Source organism: Propithecus coquereli, unplaced genomic scaffold (genome assembly GCF_000956105.1).
Source record: "Propithecus coquereli isolate 6110/MARCELLA unplaced genomic scaffold, Pcoq_1.0 Scaffold605, whole genome shotgun sequence".
Classification (NCBI taxonomy): Eukaryota; Metazoa; Chordata; class Mammalia; order Primates; family Indriidae; genus Propithecus; species Propithecus coquereli.
In genome coordinates this window covers 893870-918481 of record NW_012152008.1, presented here as the reverse complement: position 1 = coordinate 918481, position 24612 = coordinate 893870, and the positions used below count along the sequence as shown (strand labels likewise).

At 35.9% G+C, this 24612-nt stretch overlaps 1 protein-coding gene across 1 annotated transcript in view; it reads left to right on the top strand.

The window, feature by feature from the left end:
• USP40 (ubiquitin specific peptidase 40) overlaps positions 1 to 24612 on the top strand; it is a 93400-nt gene that overhangs the window by 49728 nt on the left and 19060 nt on the right. Inside the window, exons 14-21 of the mRNA XM_012659327.1 lie at positions 96 to 184; positions 523 to 845; positions 2801 to 2921; positions 4178 to 4235; positions 9984 to 10037; positions 10769 to 10857; positions 12115 to 12201; positions 23473 to 23509. Coding sequence (XP_012514781.1) covers positions 96 to 184; positions 523 to 845; positions 2801 to 2921; positions 4178 to 4235; positions 9984 to 10037; positions 10769 to 10857; positions 12115 to 12201; positions 23473 to 23509 — 858 coding nt within the window. The remainder of the gene's footprint in view (positions 1 to 95; positions 185 to 522; positions 846 to 2800; positions 2922 to 4177; positions 4236 to 9983; positions 10038 to 10768; positions 10858 to 12114; positions 12202 to 23472; positions 23510 to 24612) is intronic.

Here is a 24612-nt window from a genome sequence, read left to right as displayed (position 1 = left end):
GTGTCAGATGCTAGGTACAAAGGCAAGTCAGTCTGTGTCCTTCAGGCATTCCTAGTGTGAAAAATTAGTGTGAACAATTGCACTCTATGTGCTAGATTGGGGGTCTGTGTGCAGTGCCTGTGGGAATTCAGAAGGGAGTGAGCTGAGTAGCTGTACTGAGTTAGGGAATGGAGGTGGTTTGGAGGTAAAGAATGAATTTCTATCTTAAGAGGGCAGCGAAGAGCATCTCAGCCACTCTGGACTGACCATGGTCCATCTGGCTTCATCACTACCACTGATATCTCATAAAATTTCTGCCGTCAGTCCAGATTTCTGTCCTAAAAACTAAAAAGTGGATAAGAGAAGGTTTTGAAAGATAAATCTAAAGTTGTTCCTCTGATACTTAAAAGACATTTGTGAGGATTTTATTTACTTGAAAGAAAATGAGGATTGTTCTACAATAGTAATCTTTTTCTATGTTATTACGTTGACTTAATTTGGCAAATATAAACTATACTAATGGTTGTCTTGATATGATTGCAGGTTGGTGGAGTCCAGATTCAAACTGGTATTGACTGCGAACCTCTGCTTTTAAATGTTCTTCATCTAGACACAAGCAGTGAAGGAGAAAAGTGTCAGCAGGTGATAGAATCTCCACACGTCTTTCCGTCTAATGCAGAAGTGGGCACTGTCCTCACAGCCTTAACAATCCCAGCAGGTGTTGTCTTCATAAACAGTGGTGAGTGTGCGGGTGAGGAGAGCTGGACTGCCATTCCCAAGGAAGACATGAAGAAAACGTTCAGAGAACAAGGTCTCAGAAACGGAAGCTCGGTTTTAATTCAGGATTCTAATAATGAAGATAACAGGTAACTCACGAAAGAGAGAAAAAGAGAAAATTTTTTTAAGTCATTTTAATTATAGTATCTTCCAGTAGAACTCTAAATCATTATTTTAATGGTGACTTAAATGTCTTTTATTTCTAGACATTGTGTTCTAAATATTATATATAGGAATGTTTTAGGTTATGCAACTTAGAGAAAAAAATGTTGTAAAGTCATTTTTTGGTAAACGTGGTGACAAAATAATATAGGTATCCTTGGTTTTATAGACTAGATATAGTCTAAATTAGTTGGCAAGAAAGCAAAATCCTATCAGGTGAATTCTGATTAGCACCAATTATATAACCAAAGGCACATTCTCACGAAGAAAATTCCTGAAATTTTTCTTGAGGGGAGGGTATTAAAATCATGGATAAATTGTGTCTGGGTATTTTGTTACCGGAGACCCACAAGACAATTTAGTTTTTCCGTATAATCCTTTCTGTGACTCTTGAGAGACTCAGCTGCCCAAATACGGCAGTTACCGGGGGCCCCCTTGAATCCTGTATTCACATTCGAAGCTCAGAAGGGCTACATCGCTCTGCTTTTGTCATCTACGTCTGTGACAGGACATTTCTGTAATCAGCGTGTCATAAACTATAATCCTCACGTTTCCATAAATTGAAGACTTGAAGTTTCCTGCTATATCAGTGCTGCGAATCCTCTTAGATTGCAGGACCTCTGTATTGCTGGTGACAGCGTTTGTGACACAAAGGAGCAGAGCACTTGTGCACTGTGCTTATTTTGTATTACGTTTATCAGTTGTTACCCTTTTGGACAGAGGTTTCCCAGACATGTATTTCCTTACCTTGTTTATAAGAAAGTTTGTTATATATTCCTCTATAAAAGGTGATATACATTTATTAAGACTTGGGAAATAGCTTCCCTTTATCAACCACACAGGGTCAATCACTGTTGGCATCTGGGTGGCTTTCCTTTTATTCTGAACTCAAGTAACTGGTTTTTTGTTTTGAGGTTTTTTCTTTTAAAACATGATAATGATTATTTTGTAGATAATCATTGTAGATATTTTGTGACCCTGGGCAAGTTATTCCATCTTTCTCTGCTCGGTTTCTTCTTCTGTAAAATGGAGATAATAATTAGTACCAACTTCATCAAGTTGAAAGGATCAAAAGAGGTGCTTACAGTGTGTTGGCACATAGTAATTGCTAAATGTTTTAACTGACATGATCATTGTCATTATCATGATCCAGTTTTTCACTAACATCTTGCGCTTCAAACTTTGTTATATTTAGGATTGCTAACTTAAGGTGGTCTCCAAGTGTAATAAACTGATATAAAGAGTAGAATTGTGTTTTAGGGCTCTGGTATCCACTTCCAAAGAGGACTTCTGCTAGCCCATTCAGTGCTTCTGTGCAAATTAGAAGAAAGGCACCCTTTCCTCAAGACCCTTTACTACTATCTGCAGGAAAATTTTGTTAGAACAAGATACTCTACTCCTAGCTGCTATCATAAAACAAAACTCTATAAGAAATACAAATATACAATGTATATGATGCATATGGCACTCCTTAGTTGTGGCACTTTTGTGCAGTGTTAATCTGCAAACTAAACACAGCTACCCTGTTGTTAAACTAAATCCAAATCCTATGGGGTGGGCTTCTGGCATAGGTACTCTTTTAAAGCTCCCTGCATGATTCCAGTGTGCAGGCAGAAGTCAACCACTGATTGTTCAATTACAGCAGTTCTCTGTGACAAATGTGGCAACAAATTATTCTTATAAATCAAGGAATATTTGGAGTCATGAATATAGAATCCATCTACTGCCTAACATTGCCCTAAAAAGATAGCCAACTTTCGTGGAGACAACTCAGTAGAACTTGATCACCTGTAATTAGTCGCATTAAGGGTCACCTGCAGAGTTTTGTAAGTGGTGCCTGAGGAAAACTGTTACTTTTCTGATCTTTTCTTTTTACCTACAGTTTGTTCACCAAACACGGGAAATGGACTAGTATAAATAAGGTCGACTGGCTCCAAGTTAAAAATTTATGCCAATTAGAATCTGAAAAGAAGCAAGTTAAAGTATCAGCAACTAGTAACACAGTGAGTTGATTATAATTAAAGTTTGGCTGACAGTTTTTCAGTTAACAGAATTTTATTTAGAAAGCAATACCTTAATATTTCAGAACAGTTTCAATAGACTTCTAAATCTCTTAAGAGATCAACTTTTTATTTTTAGCATTTGATTATTGCTTATTTATCTATATTAGTCTTTGGCATATTTCAGAAAAATATGTGCCTTTTTTTTTCCCCTCCAAAGCCTAGAATTAGAATGTGGGAATTACCTGTTTTGTTAGTTCATGGAATCCTCTGGCTCCCAGAAAATGAAATTGTCTGGTTTCCTTGAAAATGCCATTATCAAGGCTATTTTCTGTATTTTTTAAAGCAGGTATACAAGTATATGTTTTGGTTTTGTGCTGTGGGTTTTTAAGTTGCTCTACCTTATAGTCTGTGCTCTGTATAGAGCCAGCTGCTCTCTTTCAAAGCTGGTTACCTTAAATATCATCTCAGGAAACATCTTTTTATATTTATGCAGTTCCAATTTATTAAGTTTTTTTTCTGTAACAAGTTAAAAGAAAGTTACTAGAATGTTGTTTTATGTAAATATTATAATTTTTTAAGGTATGTTAATATTTATTGATACAGTCAAGGAGGCAGTATAAGATCAGTGCACTAAAGCTCAGGAGACCTAGTACCCTGGCCCCAAGTGGGAGACTCTGGTGAAGTCCTTTATTGAATCTGTTTTTTCTTGGTACAGTGTGTGGGATACTGATAGAATAAATTATCTCTGACATCAGTTAACCCCCTAAATTTCCAAGATTTTATGCCCTAGAGGAAATTAGCTTAAACTAAAAAAAAAAAAGAAAATTTAAAATAAAATAATTTAAATAATGCTCTTGGACTATTATGCATTTTTATATTATTTATGCTTATTGGCCCCAAATTCATCATTCCTAACATAGAAAAATGTGTTTGCCCGAAGTTTATTTTATTTGCTCTCATCAGAAGGGTTAGTGGTTTATCAGCTTATTGCCTTTCCAGCTAGAATTGCTTCTTTAGTTTTCTGTAGGTGCCCTTTATGTCCCAACTAACATCAATTTGATAAAACTTAAGTATGAGGATTTATTCTAAGTTTTTGCTTTTGGTCTTGAAAAAATTTTTTCCATCCCTGAAATTCTTTTATAAGTAGACAAAAACTATGAAATTTCAAGTAATTAATGTCTCTGATAATCTTTATTTTCATCTCCTCTCATTGTTTTCAACTTATACACAGTCATTAGTTTATTTCTCTATTTTAGGTGGTGTTTGATATTCGAATTAAAGCCATAAAGGAATTAAAATTAATGAAGGAACTAGGTAATCATTTACATTTGCTTTTTGGTCCTTGGTTTAATCTGGTTTTGGTTTTTAATTGAAAAAATATGGAAGAGTACAAAAAATAATTTAGGGAAAAACTCAGGTACCTACCACCAAAAATGGACAAATGTTAACATTTTGCCATGTGTTTGTTTTTGTTTGAAATACTGCAAATAAAGTCCTACATGTCTTCCTCCTCAGACCTATTCTCTCTTCCTCCCCAGATGCAACCAGTGTGTCTGATTGGGGTGTGGTGTGTATCTAGTCCAAGTATTCATATTGTACTATATATATTATACTTACATATATGTGTATATGTGTATATTATATTTTTATATTTACATAAATTCTAAAATACTGAATATAACTGCCAACTCGCTATTCACTCAGCATTAGGTTTTCTTTGACTGCTTTATCAAGGTATTAATTTACATACCATAAAATGCCCTTGTTTTAAGTGTATAATTCAGTGATTATCAGTGTATAGAATTGTATAACCATCACCACAATCCAGTGTTAGAACACTTCTATCACTCTAGAAAGATCCCTAGACCTATTTGTATTCTGAGCTCCTGACAACCGCTAATCTACTTACTTTCTGTCTCTATAAACTTGATTTTCTGAACATTTCATATAAATGGAACCATGCAATATGTAGTCTTTATGTCAAGCTTCTTTCACTTAACATACTATTTTTGAGGTTCAATGATTTAGCCTGTATCAATAGCTTGTTCCTTTTTATTGTTGGCTAGTATTCCAAACATGAGTGATGGACATTTGAAGTGTTTCCACTTTTGGACTTTTATGAGTAATGCTGCCATAAACATTTGCTTATAAGATTTGGTGTGGACATATGTCTTCAATTCTCTTGGGTAGATATATAAGATTGGAATTGCTAGGTCAAATATTGGCAAATTTATGTTTAACTTTATAAGATACTGCCATACTATTTTCTAAAGTGGCTGAACCATTTGTGTTCCCACTAGCAATGTATCCGGGTTGCAGTTTCTATAAGTCTTTGCCAATCTTTGTGATTGTCTTTTTGACTACAGCCATTCTACTGAACGTGAATTGGTATCTCGTGTGTAAATTTAACAAGAACTCAAAATCAGTTTACAGAAATCCATTGTATTTTTATCTACTAGCAATAATAAAAGGATATCAAAATTAAGAAAACATTTTAATAGCATAAATTATCATGAAATACTTAGGGAAATAAATTTAACAAAAGACCTGTGCACTGAAAACTAGAAAACATTGCTATGAGATATTGAAGAAGACTTGAATAAATGGAGCCATGTACCATGTTCATGGATCAGAAGACACAATATTGTTAAGAGGGTGATTCTCCCCAAATTGATTTGTAGATTCATTGCATTCTTACTCAAAATCCTAGCAATTTTTTAAGAAATTAAGAAGCTGATTCTAAAATGTATATGGAAATGCAAAGAACCTAAAGTAGCTATAACAATTTTGAAAAAAATAAAAAACAAAGTTGGAAGAATTACACTATCTGATTTCAAAACTTACTGTAGACACTGTGTTTTGGCATACAGGTAAACATATGGAGCAGGGGGCAGCAAACTGTGGCCTACAACCTGTTTTTATACAGCCGGTGAACAAAGAATAGTTTTTGCACTTTAAAAAAGCTGGTTAAAGAAGAATGTGCAGCAGAGATCATATGTGGCCCTTGAAGCCTAAAATATTTACAGTGAAACTAAATAGAGAATCCAGAAATAGGTGCACACATAGTCATTTGACTTTCAGCAAAGGTGCCAAGGTATTTCCATGGGGAAAGATAGTGTATTTTCAACAGATAGTGCCGGATCATTTGGATATCTATATGTGCAAAATGAACCCCAAGTTTTGCTTCATGTGATGTAAAAAATTAACTCAAAATGGATCATAGAACTAAATGTTAAAACCTAAAACTAAAATTTCTGGGAGAAAATGTGTAAGAAAATCTTTGTTACTTTACCATAAGGAAAGGTTTGTATTTTTAAAGATAATATTCAAAAAGCACAAACAATGGAAAAACTAATAAATCAGACTACATCAAAATTTAAATAAAATTAAATTTAAATAGAAAAAACTAATAAACGACATCAAAATTTAAAACTTCTGCTCTTCAAAAAACATTTGAAAAGGCAAGCCACAGACTGGGAGAAAATAGTTATAAAACACATATTTGACAGTGGACTTAAATACAGAATATATACAATACTTGTAACCTAATCAGAAGGCAAGCAACCAAACCTAAATTGGGAAGATCGAACAGACACTTTACAAACTAAGACCTACCCGTGAATGACCAGTAAGTTTACGGAAAGAAAAGATGCTCAGTATCATTAGCCGTCAAATTAAAAGTATAATGACACACTGCTGTGCACCCAGTGGAACAGTTAAAATTTAAAATACTGAGAAAACCAAGTATTAGTGAAGATGTGGAACAACTGGAACTCCCATATATTGCTGATGAGATTATAAAATAGTACAGTCACCTCGGAAAAGTTAGATTGTTTCTTACAAATTTAAACATTTACTTACCAGTTCTACTTCTAAATATTTACTAAATGTCCCGACCCGCGGGGTAGTCAACGCGGACCCTGGAGGGGGGAGTGGGAATTGGGAGAGGCAGGAGACACAAGAAATGGAGACAAGACAGGAGTCTGATCAAGTCTCGTTTATTGGCAGGAAGGCAGAGGCTTAAGTAAGGCAGAAAGAGTAACAATAAAGGGGCGGTGCTTTCCGAGGCTCTGGCTTTCCGGCCAGAGGATTTCTATATAAGGAAACCTTCAGGGGCTTTCAAGGGCTACATAGTTATAATGGGTAAATAGAAACTTACAAGCTCTTCCTAAGGCTTTTGCAAATGCGTGGGCTTGGTAAGCAGCTGCCGGGCCTCATGGCTCTGGACAACTAAAGAAAAGTTAAAACATATGCCCTTATAAAGACATAAATGTTCATAACCCAAAACTGGAAACAATCCAAACGTCCATGAGCAGGTAAAATGGGTGAGAAAATTGTGTTGTATCGAAACAATAGATACTATTCATTACTGAAAAACAATGAACTAGTCCCACCATAAGCAAAACATGGATGACTCTCAGAGTCATTATGCCAAGTGAAAGAAGGTAGATGCAAAGAGAGCAAATACTGTGGGATGCCATACATACAAAATTTCAGAAAAAGGAAATCTCAGCTATAGTTACAGGAGGCAGATCAAGATTGAAAAGTAAGGGAGTAACTACAAAGTAGCACAGGAGTTTAGTGGGTGATGCAAATTATATCTCAGTTTGCTGTTGTTTGCCAGGTGTTTATATTTGTCAAACTCTATGACCTGGATGACTTTTATTACAAGTAAATTATAACTCAATAAAATTCATTAAAAGCCTATGGTTTATTAATAACAAGTGGTTCACTGTCTTCCCCTGTAGCTGGTCTCCTTTCTGCCACTCTTGCTCTCCTCCAAACCATTCTTCACATAGCAAGTGATCTTCAGTGCATGTGGTCCTGTCACTCCTCTGCTCAAAGCCATTTAGTGCTTTTCCATTGCATTTAGGCTGATTCCTTAAACTAGCCTACTAGAACCTGCATAATCTGACCCCTCTATACCTGTAACCTCATTGCAATCCGCTTTTCTGCTTGTTCACAACACACTTTCCATGCTAACCTCTGTGAGTTTCTCAGTGCACAAGCTCTGAGACTTCTTAGTGCTGTGAACTCTCTCCTTTCACTTTTTTTTTTTGAGACAGGATTCCACTCTTGCCCAGACTAGAGTACAGTGGCATCATCATAGCTTACTGCAACCTCAAACTCCTGGGCTCAAGCGATCCTCCTGCCTCAGCCTCCTACAAAGCTGGGACTACAGGTGTGTACCACCATGCCTGGCTAATTTTTTTAATTTTTGGAGAAATGGAGTCTTGCTATGTTGCCCAGGCTGGTCTCAAACTCCTGGCTTCAAGCAATCCTTCTGCCTTGGCCTCCCAAAGTGCTAGGATTACAGGTGTGAGCCACCGTACCCAACCTCTCTTCACTCTTTATCTGTTAACTTCAGTTCATTTGGTCTCAGCTGAAATGTCACTTCTCCTTTCACCCATGACCACACAATCCCAGTTAATCTCTATGTCGTAGTCTCTTTACACCCTGTACTTTTCCTTCATAGCACTTAGCACTGTAACTGCCTTTTTATTTGTGTCATTAACATCTGCCTCCCCATGAGACAAGGTTCTGTGAGGGCCAAGTCCATACTGCTTTGCTTACTGCTGTATTGCCAGTCTCCAGACAGTGCCTGGCATGGAAGATACACAGTAAATGCCTGTTGAATGAAGGTGAAAAATTAAGGAGACAGTGTTTAAAAACCACCTTTTAAATTGGGGAACTCTTTTCATAAACTCTTCCAGTTGACAAGAAATTTATATTAGAATTATATGCTAGCTTCATATTACCGTAGTATAAGATATTGAACTCAGAAATCACAGAAAGAGATTCTTCTATGATCTAATAAAATTAGAATTTCTAAGACCCATGACATTCTTGCCAGTTCAGAAAGCTCAACCCTCCTTCCCCCTCTACCCTGTAATTTATGTCCTTCTTTGTAAGAATTCTGTTTAGACTGAAAACCTGGTGTGCTCCTTCCCACAAAGCAGGAATCTACATACTCAAAAATAGTGCATGCTGGCCCTAATCCATTTAATAAGCATAAGATCACCCAACATACTTTAAACACAGGCATTCTGATATGCACAAGGTTTAGTTACCACTGTTTGATTATATAACATCAGTCCCCCAGCAACATGGTTCAAATTTCAGCAACCATGGTATGCTAACTGTGAGTAACTGAATAAACTACACACTTGGCTGCTAGCTGCAGTGCACAGATGACCGCATAGATAACAGATGTGCACCGTGAGCAGCGACCAGGCACTTCACTTCTTTCAAGTCTGCTGGTGGTTGGTCACTGCATATGCAGCTCACTGCACAGACAGCAAAGCGTGTAGTTGTGTTGCCTCCTTTTCTCCAAGCGATGAACCCACGTGCCATTTTACCAGAATGGATAATTGAAACAGGGAATTGACCACCCAAGAAGAAAGTGCACAGAGAAACAATGAATGGAATTATACTTACCAACGTAAGTGAGGAAAGTGGTGATGAAAAGGATGAAGACATCCCAGCAGAAGTGATGCCGGTAGAAACTTTACATTAAAGGAGCTCTCAAAGATACTTCATGACATTGAACGCACAAAATTTAAATTAATGGAAGCCGATCCAAACTTAGAAAGGAGTATGATAGCTTGCCAGGGGATAGGAAAGCTATACAATGAGAAGGCAAGCCCTGTTTAAACCACTCCTCATGTGTGTTTTACAAAGAAAGCATTTTAATTCTCAAAGTTTCTAGTGTTTTAAATTACAATGTAAATATCAGCTTTACTATTTTTTTCTTTTCCGAATACATGTATAACAGTTTTAAATGTTTTGACAAAAATTTTTAAAACTCATGGAACAACTGTAATTTTTTCCATTGATTAAGATTGCTTTGCAGTTTCAGCCTGTATTTTTACAGTCTTGCACTGCTGTGCAAAGCAAAGAGTGCCTGTGCTTGGTTTTTGGGTTTTTTGGTTGTTGGGGGTTTTTTGGTTTTGGTTTTGTTTTTGTTTTTTTCAGCTTACTGTAGCTTTCTGCTAATTAACACAATAGAGTAGCTCTCTTTCATTTTCTTTGGTGCCCTGACCAGCTTCCTTTTATTCATAGCTGAGAACAGCTGTTTGAGACCTATTGATAGAAACGGGAAGCTGCTTTGCCCAGGTAAGTCTTTCTGGGAGCTTTCAGAAGCTGGCTACACTCATACCCATCTGTCTTCCTTCAGACTTCTACTTTAAACAATGGCTTCCAACACCTAACATTCTTGAAATAACTTTTAAGAAACTGATTTATAGGCATATTTCCATCTAGGTATCTTACTCATGTGTTACAGAAAACCTTAACCAGACACAAACACTTTGGTTTTCTAAATAAACACCTATCTTTCTGATTATCTGTTCCTCATCTTATGGTTTTGATCTTGTTATATTTTTCTAGCTTTATTTTCAAAGCTTTTCTGTTTGTTTTGCTAATTTTATTGTGATACCAGTTATGGAATAAAGTCTTTGATTCTCACCTCTGTAACACCTCTTATCATTAGACTTCATTTAGTTATGTACAAGCCTAATTACTGATGGTAATCACAATCTCAACTTGGAAGAAGCTAGTCCACCATTCACGGGTCGATTCGGAATGTCTGCCTTTTAGTCCATATTAACAGCAGCTCTTTGAAGAAGTCGTTTTTATTGAGTAGGAAACTAGAATTTTCATAGCTGCTTCTTAGCATTATACAGAGAACAAGAATAAATATGAGAGTATAGAAATAGAAAATCAAGCATAACCATAGTGCTTTCTTGATATTCTCTATTTTCAAAGAATGACTGATTTTAGCTTATTATTTTGCTTAGAGAGGTAAGAATTAACAGCGTTCATCATGTTATCAAAATTCTTTATAGTACCAGACTGTTATACTTTGAAGGAAGCAGAATTGAAGATGGGGAGTTCATTGGGCCTGTGTCTTGGAAAAGCACCAACTTCCTCTCAGGTAAAATAAGTTTACCTGTCAGAATAAAATTAACTTTCCATAACCAGAACATCTTCATATTATAATTAGTACCCTAACCACTCCAGTAATAGTATTTTTCTCTAAAAATTTTTTTCGTTTAATGATACATTTTATTTTAGGAATACATCTTTATAGTTCTCTGTGTTTAAATATAAAATATTCTGCCAAACCATATTTATAAGGTTATTTTTCTGTGAAAATTTTGTTAAGAGGGATCTTTAAGGTTGGGTGCCACCACTTTCAACCACTATATTTCATAAATTCTGAGATGTACCTTCTTTGCTTCACATTTTAATATCTGTGAGATTAGGTTGCATCTTACAGTCATGGCATTCTGCAGTTATAGCTACACTGGTTTTTTTTTTTTCTTTTTTGAGTGGTACAGAAAATAATGAATCTAACATTAACATTTTAGATTTAATGAAATACAGTATATTGATTTTGGACTTAATGACTCTGCAATAATAGTCTCACTGCAGCCTCTCTTTCCCTTTGACTTTATCAGTGTTCATTTTCGATATCGTCAGGTTACCTTGCCAGAAGCCCTGCCTAGTTAATCAACTTATTTCAGTCCAGAAGTCATAATGATACTCTTATTGTTAATACCCTGTATCAGAGTAATCTGTACTCATATCAGGTTTCCCATGATTTGTGGATTCACTTAATTAGTTTTCCAACTACTTCCCTTTTAATTTGCTTTCCCCTGAACTCTAGCAAATAATAGTGCAAGAAGCTGATAGGAGGGAAAACATGACAGATGATGTTGAGTTAGAAAACGTAGGGCTATAAGGAACTGAACTGACAAGAGACCAGATTTACATTTTTCCTTTGGGGTCTTGGGAATTATAACATACGGAATCCCCAGGCAGAAAATAAAATCATAATCAAGTGGCTCAGAGAAAAAACACAATTAATTTTAATCGTGTATATTAATTGAAAATTGGTTTGGGGAGTGATTAAGACAGAGATGGAGATCATAGAAGAAATAGCATATGTGTGAAATATTTATTAGTAAAAAACAATAATGAGGCATTTTACATTTGGAGGAAAGAGAAATTATTGTTTAAACTGTAACATTAAGTTACTCAACATAGTCTTGTTTGTACATATTTTGAAATTTTTATTAAAGTTTCATGGACCCTTGGCTTTACTTTTACTTTCTTGAAAGTAAATAATACATTTATTGAATTTTTTAATTCAGATTAAATTGCATTCATACTTATGTCTTGATCTTAGCTATTCCTGTTTTTCGCAATGGGGAGTGATGTTCAACCTGGTACAGAGATGGAGATCATAGTAGAAGAAACAGTATCTGTGAGAGATGTAAGTAATTTTACTTTTTATTTTCGGGAGCTGTGGGTATTTGGTATGGGGAGCAATGGTATCCTATGGTAGGATTTGGAGATCCTAAGGCTAGGGTTTATATAATAGACTTCAAAGAATTATGTGTACCCACTAAAGGAATAGTTTTGGGAGCTTGAAGATTGGTGAACCAACTGGAATTTTTAAGTAAGATTACTATTTTTTAATTTTATGATTATCAGTATTTATTATACAAATGTGGAATATGCAGAAGTGGATTAAAAGAAAAAAATGAAATCATCCCTTATCCCACCGATATTAACATTTTGGCGTATTTTTGTAGTATTTACTTTATATATAAACACAGGTATGAATGTTTATATATATAAGTGCATATGATAAAATAAATGTATAATTATGTTGCCATTATTGAAAACTGGGAGTTTCAGTATTGGAAAACGGAGAGACAGGTAAAATCAGTGTGGTTAAATAAAAACCTATACTCAAGAATTAGAACGGTCTGAATGAGCTTCATGTATTTTTTCTTTAAAAAATTTTTTTTTCTACCTTGGTCCCCTGACATAGCTTAGAAACAGTGACCAACCTGGTAGCAGCAAGCACCTCTAGCGCCCAAATTATGGTTGCTTAATACCTTTTTTTGCTAAAAGGAACCAGGGCATCTTAGAATAGTGGCTGGTTTTATATCTAGGTCAGGAAATATGTAAGATAAGCCCAGAACATTTTGTCATCACAGAAAGCAGTGAAGCTACTAACAAAGACTATTGGAATCATCAAAGAAACTGAGGAGCCCACTAGTCAACTGAGATAATTTGAACATCGGTGAGAATAATAATTAAAATTAATTAAAACACATACATAAAATCCATGAGTTCATAATGATCCTAAAAGAAAATATTTATTGGTTACCTATAGCTGATGCTAAGGAACCATAAATGGAAAAAATCAAGCATTTATTTTCTTTTTCCTTTGCAATGAGAAGTTTTTCTTTATAGACATATTCCAGCTAATAAATGAATAAGGAATTCTAGAATATCATAATTTTCAACTCCTAATAAATTAATGGACCTAGGCAATGATCCTCAAAAGACTACTAACAACCCAAAAAAAGAACAACACTCAGACATGATAGAAGCTTAGAACAATACGCATGCCATTCTTGCAAAAAGCGAAAAATTAGACCTGAGTCTGATCAAGCCTCTAGGTCTAACTACCAATTTATAAGAAATTCAGGAGACATAAGAACGTGTAAAATGCACCACAGGTCTGCAGTCTGCAAAATCCAGATTGGAAAACTCTTCTTCAACAGATAAATTACAGGGGCCAGAGGCAACCTATAGGTCAAAAGAGTCTTGAGAGAAATATTAATAGCAACAAATTGCAATGTATGGACTTTATTTGGACCTTAATTCAAGCCAAAAGAATTTTAGTAATAATTTAAGAGAACGTACAGAAATTTGAACATTAATTAGATATTTGTTGATATTAAGGAATTCTTAATTTTTTTAGATGTCGATCATTATAGGTTTTTTTTTTAAAAAAAGAATCCTTCTTTTAGAGATGCATACTAAATATTTACAAATGAAATGATATATCTGCCATTTGCTTCAAAAGCCTCTGGGGCAAGGACAGGGGAGTGGGTGGGACTATTGACAAATAAGACTGGCCTTGGCAATACAGGTTGAGCTTCCCTAATCCGAAAATCCAAAATCCAGAATTTGTCTCTTTATTTTTATTTTAAAAAATTTTTTTAATGGAGACATTGTAATTGTATACATTTATGAGGTACAATTTGATATTTTGGTACATATATATTTTCTATAATGATCAAATCAGGGTATTTGGCATACCCATTACCTCATGCATTTAACATTCCTTTTTGGTGAGAACATTCAAAAGCCTTTCTTCCAGCTAGGTTGTAACAGTTAACCATCATCACCCTACCAATGCAATAGAACACCAGAACTAGTCCTCCTATCTAATTGTAACTTTATACCCATTGACTAACCTCCTCTCCTCATCCAACCCTCCTGGCTCCCTTCCGCGGTCTCCAATAACCACTATCCTAAATATCAACTCTTTTTTTTTTGGTTGAAGATTCTACATCTGAGTGAGATCATGTGGTGTTTCTGTAGTCTTTCTGTGTCTGGCTTACTTCACTTACCTTGATGTCCTCCAGGTTCATACATTCATGTTGTTGCAGGATTTTATTCTTTTTTATGGCTGAATACTACTCTGTTGTGTATATATACCACATTTACTTTACCCACTCTTTCGTTGTTTGACACTTAGGTTGATCGCATATCTTGGCTATTGTAAATAATGCCTCAGTAAACATGGAAGTGCAGACATCTCTTAGACATACTGATTTCATTTCCTTTGGAAATATACTCAGTAGTGGGAGTGCTGGACCATATGGTAGTTCTAGTTTTAATTTTTTGAGGAACCTCCATACTGCTTTCCATCATGGCTGTACTAATTTATGATCCCACCGACAGTGTGTGGTAAGTGTTCCCGTTTCACCACAACCTTGCCAACACTTGTTTTCTTTTGTCTTTTTGATAATGCCATTCTAACTGGAGGTTAGAATGAGTGAGGTGGTATGTCATTGAGTTTTTGATTTGCATTTCCCTGATGATTAGTGATGTCGAGCATTTTTTTCATGTACCTGTTAGCCGTTTGTATGTCTTCTTTTGAGAAATGTCTATTAAGGTTTTTTGGCCCATGTTTTAATTGTTATTTATTTTTTTGCTGTTAAGTTCCTTATATATTCTGGATATTAACCCTTTGTCAGATGTATAGTTTGCAAGTATTTTTTCCCATTTTGTAGGTTGTGTCTTCACTCTGTTAGTTGTTTCCTTTGCTGTGCAAGAGTTTTTTAGTCTGAGGTAATCTCATTTGTCTATTATTTGCTTTTGTTGTCTGTGTTTTTGAGGTCTTATTTTAAAAATCCTTGCCCAGCCCAATGTCATAAAGCACTTCCCCTATGTTTTCTTCTAGTAGTTTCATTGTTTCAGGTCTTACATGTAAGTCTTCAATCCATTTTGAGTTGATTTTTGTATATAGTGGAAGTTAGGGTGAAACCACCCTTCAATAACGGGGCACAAGGCAAGAACTGTGGTAAGGGCCTAGCTAAAAATAATGCACAGATCTAGCTAAAAATAATGATAATAGTTAGTAACTGTCCCTGTCATTGCCACTCCGGAGCCATGTAGCTGGTGGCCATAAAGATTCTTAACTTTCTCCGTGGTTAGCATCACCTTTTTGAAACCTAAAGGTAGTTTTTAAGATTATTCCAGACCCCACATTCCAGTGGATTGATTGGTCCACTCAGACCAGCAGCCCATACCAAGAAACTGACTCAACTGGAATTGCAACCCCAGAAACTAGAGCAATACAAGAAGATGATTTCTACATCCCTATAATTTTGCCCCAATTAACAAACCTAACTGCCTAATCCCTTGCCTGTCAAACTACTCTTAAAAACCCTGTCTTCCGAATTCTCAGGGAGGCAGATTTGAGAAATTTCTCCCGTCTCCCCGCTTAGCACTATGCAGAATAAAGACTCTCTGCCGTAAAACCTGCTGATTTAGCATATTGGCTTCTTAGGCAGTGGTCAAATGAACCTGGTTAGGCAGTAACAAGGGGGTCTAGTCTCATTCTTCTGCATGTGGATATCTAATTTTCCTAGCACCATTTGTTGAAGAGACTTACCTTTTCTCCAATGTGTATTCTTGGTACATTCCTTGAAAATCAGTTGATTGTAAGTGCCTGAATTTATTTCTGGGCTCTCTATTCTGTTCCATTGGTCTATGTGTCTGTTTTTATGCCAGGGCCTTGCTGTTTTGGTTACCACAGCTTTGTAGTATATTTTGAAGTCAGGTAGCATGAAGCCTCCAGCTTTATTCTTTTTGCTCAGGATTGCTTTGGCTGTCTGGAATCTTGTGGTTCCATATGAATTTTAAACTGTTTTTTCTACTTCTGTGAAAAATGTCTCTGGTATTTTGATAAGGATTGCATTAAATTTGTAGATCACTTTGGGTAGTATAGCTGTTTTAACAATATTAATTTTTTCAATCCATGAACACAGGATGTATCTTTCCATTATTTGTGCCCTCTTCAATTTCTTTCATCAGTGTATAGTTTTCTGTGTAGATCCTTCACCTCTTTGGTTAAGTTTATTCGTAGGTATCTTATGTCTTTGGTAGCTATTTTAAATGGAATTGTTTTCTTGATTTCTTTTTCAGATAGTTTGCTGTTAGCATATAGAAATGCTACTGATTTTTGTATGTTGATTTTTTGTCCTGCAACTTTACTGAGTTTTATTAGTTCTAATAGGTTTTTGGTGGTATCTTTAGAGTTTTCTATATATAATATCATATAATCTGCAAACCAGGACAATTTGACTTCTTCCTTTCCAGTATGGATACCTTTTAATTCGTTCTCTTGCTAATTGCTCTAGCTAACACTTCCAGTACTATTAATATGTTGAATAGGAACAGCAAAAGTGGTGAACTTGTCTTGTTCCTGATCTTAGAGGAAAAACTTTCAGCTGTTGACCTGTAGTTTTCTGTTTTTGTTGTATTCATGTGTGGTTTTAGAACCAAGATAATGCTGCCTTCACAAAATGAGTTTGGGGCTGGGTGTGGTGGCTCACACCTGTAATCCTAACACTCTGGGAGGCCGTGATGGGAGGATTGCTTGAGCTCAGGAGTTCGAGACCAGCCTCAGCAAGAGGGAGACCCTGACTCTACTAAAAAAGAAATTGGCTGGACAACTAAAAATATATAGAAAAAATTAGCCGGGCATGGTGGCATATGCCTGTAGCCCCAGCTACTCGGGAGGCTGAGGCAGAAGGATTGCTTGAGCCCAGGAGTTTGAGGTTGCTGTGAGCTAGGCTGACACCATGGCACTCTAGCCTGGGCAACAGAGTGAGACTCTGTCTCAAAAAAAGAAAAAAAAAATGAGTTTGGAAGTATTCCTTCTTCTTCAGTTTTCTGGAATAGTTTGAGGAGAATTGGTATTACAACTTCTTTAAATGTTTGGTAGAATCCAGCATTGAAGCTTCAGGTCCTGAACTTTTCTTTGATGGAAGAATTTTTATCGCTGATTCAATTTTCTTACTCATTATTGTTATGTTCAGATTTTCTGTTTCTTCATAATCTTGGTAGGTTGTATGTATCCAGGAATTTATCTGTTTCTTCTGTGTTTTTTAATGTGTAGGCATATAGTTCATAATAACTTCCTATGATCCTTTATATTTCTTTGGTATGAGTTGTAATGTCTGCTTTTTCATCTCTGATTTTATTTACTTGAGTCTTCTCTCTTTTTTTCTACTCTAGCTAAAGGTTTGTCGATTTTGTTCATCTTTTAAAAAAACTAACTTTGTTGATGTTATGAATTGCTCTTTTAGTCCCTGTTTTGTTTATTTCTGTTCTGAGCTTTATTATTTCCTTGCTTCCACCACTTTTGGATTTGATTTGTTCTTGTTTTTCTAGTTCCATGAGGCATATGGTTAGGTTGTTTATTGGAAATCTTTCTTCATTTTCGATGTGGCATTTACTGTTGTGAACTTCCCTCTTAGAACTGCTCTTTCTATGTCCCAGAGGTTTTGGTATGATATGTTTCCATTCTTCTTTGTCCCAAGAAATTTTTAAATTTCCCTTTTAATTTCTTCATTGACCCCACTGGTTATTTAGGATTAGGTTGTTTAATTTCCATATATTTGTATGATTTTTGAAGTTTTTCTCATTGTTGATTTCTAGTTTTATACCAATGTGGTCAGAGAATATATTGGATATGATCTCTGTCTTAAATTTATTAAGACTTGTGTTGTGGCCTAACATATGATCTATCCTGGAGGATGTTCCTTGTGCAGTTGGTAAGAATGTGCAGTTAAATCCAATGTTTCTTTGTTGATTTCCTGTCTCAGTGATCTGTCCATTATTGAAAGTGGGGTGTTAAAGTACCCTACCGTTATTGTATTGCAGTCTTTCTCTCCCTTTAGATCTAATAATATTTGCTCTTATATATTTGGGTGCTCTGGTGTTGGTTACATATATATTTACAATTGTTTTATACTCTTGTTTATTCGATCCCTTTATCATTATATAATGACCTTCTTTGTCTCTTTTTATAGTTTTTAACTTAAAGTCTATTTTATCTCATATAAATATGGCTACTCCTGCTTAGTTTTGGTTTCCATTTGCATGAAATATTTTTTTCATCCTTTCAGTCTGTCTGTCTTTAATGGTGAGATGAGTCTCTTTTAGGCAACATATAGTTGGGTCTTCTTTTTTTATCCATTCAGCCACTCTATATCTTTTTATTGGCAAATTTAATCCATTTACATTCAAGGTTATTATTGATAGGAAAGGACTTACTCCTACCATTTTGTTGTTTTCTGGTTGTTTTGTAGATCCTTTGTTTATTTCTTCCTCTCTTGTTGTTTACTTCTGTGGTTTGGTGGTCTTCTGTGGTGGTAAGCTTTGTTTCCTTTCTCTTTCTTGTTTGTGTATCTGTTGTAATTTCTTTCTCTGTGGTTGCCATCGGAATAACATAAAGAGTTTTGTGGTTATAATAGACTATTTTAAGCTGATAATAGCTTAACTTTTGTCACATAAAAACATTCTAGACTTTTTCCCCCTCCCCCACAATTTACATTTGTTGCCTTAATTTACATCTTTATCTGTTGTGTGTTACTTAGCTACTAATTGTAGCTACTGTTGTTTTTGACTGTTTTGATTTTGAACCTTCCTACTAGAGGATTGATAGATTTACATAGCACCATTACAGCACTGGAGTATTCTGAGTATGATTATGAATTTATCTATACTGGTGAGTTTTATACTTTTACGCGTTTTTATGATAGTAATTATCATCCTTTTGTTTCCAGTTGTAGCACTGCCTTAAACATTTCTTGTAACACTGGCCTAGTGGTGATATACTCCTTTAGCTTTTGCTTGTCTGGGAAGGTCTTCCTTTCTCCTTCATTTCTGAAGGACAGCTTTGCTGGCTATAGTATTCTTGGCCAACAGTTTTTTTTGTTTGTTTGTTTGTTTGTTTGTTTTTCTTTCAGCACTTTGACTATATCATCCCATTCTCTCCTGGCCTACAAAATTGCTGGTAAGAAATCTGCTAATAGTCTATCGGAGATTCCCTTCTATGTGACTTGACATTTTTCTCTTGGAGCTTTTGGAATTCTCTCTTTGTCTTTTGATTATAGAGTGCCTCAAAGAAGATCTTTTTGAGTTGAATCTAGTTGAGGACCTTTGAGCTTCCTAGATCTGGATGTCCATATCATTCCCAAGACTTGGGAAATTTTCAGCTATTATTTCAATAAATAAGTTTTCTTTGTCCATTTATTCTGCCTCCCCCACTATTATAATGTGAAAATTTGTTAGTTTAATGGTGTCCCATAGGTTCTGTAGGCTTTCTTGATTTCTTCTTATTGTTATTTCTTTTTATTCCTCTGACTGGGTTATTTCAAAAGACCTTTCTTCAAGTTCAGAAAGTCTTTCTTCTCCTTGATCTAGTCTATTGTCTAAGTTCTCAGTTTTATTTTTTATCTCATGCATTGAATTATTCAGTTCCAAAATTTGTTTGGTTCTTTTTTATGGTATCTATCTCTTTGTTGATGTTCTCATTCAGATCATGAATTGTTTTTCTGATTTTGTTGAATTATTTGTATTTTTTTTCTTGTATCTCACTGAGTTTCCTTAAGATCATTATTTCATTTTCAATCCCTTTTCAGGCATTTCATAAATATCCTTTTCTTTGAGGTCTGTTACTGGAGACTTATTTTGTTACTTTGAGGGTGTCACGTTTCCTTGTTTTTTCATGTTTCCTGTGTCCCTACATTGATACCTGCACATCTAGTGGAACAGTTACTTTTTCTAATTTTATGGAATAGCTTTCATAGGGAAAGGCTTTTTCCTGTGGATGGGTCCTAGGCTGTTAGCTGGGAATGGTACGTTGGCTTTGTTTCTGGATGTACTCAGTAGCATGGGCTCCATACAGTCTTCAGCTATAATCTTCATCACTTACGTTTGCAGTTACCTCAGTGGCCTAGTCTGGGTGATGAAGGTGGTATGGTTTTGCTGGAGGCGGAGGTGCCAGGTCGTTTCTTGGGCAAGGAACACATGAGCACGACTATGTGTTGGTCTCTCTGGGGGTAGAGGGGTGCTGCCGCACTGGCTGTCAACCTAGGCATGGGCACATGTGGGCCAGACAACTATAGTGCTCTCTCTGGGGAAGCAGAGCTGCCACTAGGTTATAAAACTTTTTTAGCACTTTTTGACTTTTTGACATGACACTCAAAATGTTCATTGGAGCATTACACATTTTGGATTTTCAGATTAGGGATGTTCAGCTGGTAAGTATAATACAAATATTCCAAAATCCAAAAAAAATCCAAAATCCAAATCACTTCTGGTCTTAAGCATTTCAGGTAAGGGATACTCAACCCATAATTGAGACTGGGTGATAAGTACTTGAGGATCAATTTACTTTTCTCTGTATGTGTTTGAAATTTTCCATGATAAAACATTTTTTTACCCTTTCTTATTACATGCTATAAATATTTTCCAATTTTTCATTGGCCTTTTAACTTTAATATTTTTAATTTCAAAGAAAGAAAGCACAAAACTTTTCAAAACAGTGATCTATATATCCCCTTGTCTGTACTCTCTCAAACCCCTTATAGGCAAACTTGTACCTTGCTATGCCACTACAACAGCTCATATCAAGGTCATCAGTGGCCTCCATGTTGCTGTGTCCTGTGGGCAGTTTTTCCTGTTCATCTTACCTGCTCTATCAGCAGCATTCAAGATAGTTAATGACTCTATTTTGTGAAATACTTTTGTCACTTGGCTCCAGAAGACTACAACTCTTCAGGTTTTCCTTCCACCCCACTAGTGTACCCCTTCTCAGTTTGCCATTGCCACCTTTTCTCTCTACCTTTTGAGCATTCATTCTGCTTCCCAGTTCTGACACTGGACCTAGTTTTAGAACTCCATACTTAAACTGGACCTCACCCCAGAACTTCCACCTGTCATTTGATTGTCTAATTAGTTGTTCCAACTGAGAACACATCTACCGCAGAACTCCTGTTCTTCCTGAAACACACTCCACTCACATTTTTCTCTTCTTCAGTTAATGGCAGCTCCATTTTTCTACTTGCCAAATACCTTGAAGTCATCCTTGATTTTTCTTTCTTTACTCCATGTCCAGTTTTGCAGGAAATTGTTTTGGTTCTATCATTAAAATGTATCTAGGATCTCACCATATCTCATTTCCTCCACCACTACCATCCTGTCAAACCCATCGTCATCTCTCATCTGGAGTATTTCAGCGTCTTCCTTCCTGATCTCCCTCCTTACAGCCTTTCATTTCCCAGAGTCTGTTCTTACAAAGAAGCTGAGTGATTCTTAAAAATGTAAGTGAGATTAGTCACTCCTATACTCAACAGTCCTCCTGTGGTTTCCCAGAGTAAGAGCTGAAGCCTTGAATGACTTCACAAGGGCCTATGTAATCTGGCCCTCTGGTGCTGTTTTCGTTTTGTTTTCACACCTCCAACTGTTTCCCTCTCTCAGTCACTCTATTCCAGTCACTGGCCTCCTTGCTGCTTTTGATCTGATAAATGCATCCCCCATCCTTGCTGTTTTTGAAACAAAGCCTTTAAGCTGGCTGTTTCCCCTACTTAGAACACAGTTAAGTTGAATACTCCATGTTTGTTTTTCTTATGTAATGAAAGCCTTTAAGACTGCAGTTTTCTTTGAATACGGCTTTGGTCCCATTCCCCATATTTTATTAATAATGCATTGTGTTCTCCTCTCAATCATTTTCCAAACAATCTATAATTGTACTTTATAGCCTTCTTTAATTTTATTTTTAATCATATAAGTGAGCATAGATTTATTCTCACTTTTTAAACTCCCCTCTTGGTTACACCCTGTTCTAGACCATTCTCCAGAAGTCACTGTTGCAGTCAGGTGATATATTCTCGTCCACCTGAGTAGCCCACGTGTCCTTTCAGACCTTTGCTGTGCTCCTACCAGAATGTGCCTGAGAGTATACATATAGAAATGAAAAGCTTGATTTGTTTGTGTGGTTTCTTTTAAATCATAAATGAGATCAGGCTACGTGTATTGTACTAGAACTTTACATTTCACTTGAAATAGTTTAAAGATCTTTTAAGACCAGTACATTTAAATCTGTTTTATTCTTTGAACTGCTTTAAGAGATTTCCTGGTTTTTTAAAACATTCCCCCATTAATGGCTATTTTGTTTGCCATTTTTCTCTTTTTACAAACAGTGCGGCAGTGACTATCCTTATTTTTGCTCCTTTTTGCTCTAGTGTAGTAGAAATTAATTTTTTTTTTTTTTTTAAGACATTGTCCCATTCTGTCACCCCAGCTAGAGGGCAGTGGCCTGCCTCATAGCTCACTGCAACCTCAAACTCCTGGGCTCAAGCAATCCTCCTGCCTCAGCCTCCCAAGTAACTGGGACTACAGGTATGCACCACCATGTCCGGCCAATTTTTTTCTATTTTTAGTAGAGACAGGCTCTTGCTCTTGCTCTTGCTCTTGCTCAGGCTGGTCTCAAAGTCCTGAGCTCAAGTGATCCTCCTGCCTTGGCCTCCCAGAGTGCTAGGATTGCAGGCGTGAGCCACTGCACCCAGAGAAATTAAATTTTATTTACTTTTTGCCCAAGATTTATTTAAGAATGTTTTTCCCTCAAAAAGGTGGTTGTTTTAATTACTATTTTTGTTTCATTTAAATTTTTGTTAATATTGTCTCATTTTTGCATTGTGACATGAGATCACAGCTTGCACAGATCTTTGGTGTGAGTTCTTCTATGATCAGTTGTGTTTGATGAATGCTAAATAAAGGCTAATTTCCTTTTATAGGATTCAGAGTTTAATGCATGTGTATGAAATCAGCCTGATTAATCATATTTGGTTAAATACACACCATTAATCCTCATAGGAAGGAAGTCATGGTTCAGACCCGAAAGTCAGTGAATGAAACTTTGAACTAAGTCCTGGCTGCAAACACTACAAACTGTTGTGTTTTTTTTTCCCCTCCTGAATTGGCCCTACTCAGCTTTTACAAAGGAAAGCTGACTTGCGTATCATTTTCTTAACTGTATATCTTTATTCAACAATTATTAAATATAGTCAGACTTAAATAAGTCCAGAGTCCAAAAAGAGTATTTCTTCTAGAACTGTAACTCAGAAATGGAAAACTAACATTGGACATAATTTCTTTACAGTGTTTAAAGATAATGCTGGAGAAATCTGGCCTGCCAGGTAAGCTATTTACCACAAAGATATAATCTTATCTGCAGCTTTTACTTAAAATTAATTATCTATAAGTCTAATGAAAACTTTTCAAATTGTTTCCCCTCCAGGAATGTGGGGAAAACTTTTTACAGGATTGTGGAGGGAAAAAAGTAATGAATATTTCTGTATATACATAGTATACATAATGAATTCTCCTGGTTCTCATTTCAAGCTCTGAGTGAAGAGAACCTAGATAGGGTGCAGCAAAGGTACAAAATAAATAAAGCGAAGATTTATACCACTTGGAATCACTCAGGTCTTTCACTCATTTATTTTTTGAATCTCACTATTCAGAATTTCATTGCATTAGGAATGTAATATGAATGAAAAAAATAAATCCAAGATAACTTGAAGTTGCTGTCTGGGTGGGATCAGGTCAGTGAGCTGGATGAGGCACCATTCTGCTTTCAGTAGAATACTGTGCTGTTCTCAGACTTCATGACAGTAGAAGCCCATGGCTTTGTTCTCTGGAAAGGAAGTTAACATGCTCTGGGTACAAGGCGTTCTTCTAGAAGTGTACATGCAGTGTCTCATTTAATCTTGACAGCAGTCCCACCATGCAGGGGTTACCACCCATTCCCATCTTACAGACAAAGAAGCAAGGGCTGAGAAAGGTTAAATGGCTTCCCCAGAGTTACATGGCAAGTAGCTAGGTCTCTCTGCTTTCAGAACCTGAGTTCTTTCCACCCTGCTATGCTATCCATGTAATAGTGTTCACTTTTAACTTCTTGGTGATTTTTTTAAGGTACTTAAATTAAATTTAAAAATTGATATAAATATTGCTGTACTTAAAACTAGAACTAATGACAAAGCGGGTCTGCAAAAAAGCGTAGTTGCATTCACAAACTGTGGCCTGTGAACATAAATATAAGACCTATGTTTATTCCTATCAGATGTTTTTGGTAGGTGGGGGAAGTTTTTGGTAGGTGGGGGAAGTTTTTGGTTTATAAACATTGCTATTATTTTTAATAACTAAGATTTCTAACTTTTGCTAGGGTTTGATATTCATTTATCTAGAAGAGCCATCCCTGACAAACTCTTCAAACATATTCTGATTTTATTTTCATCTT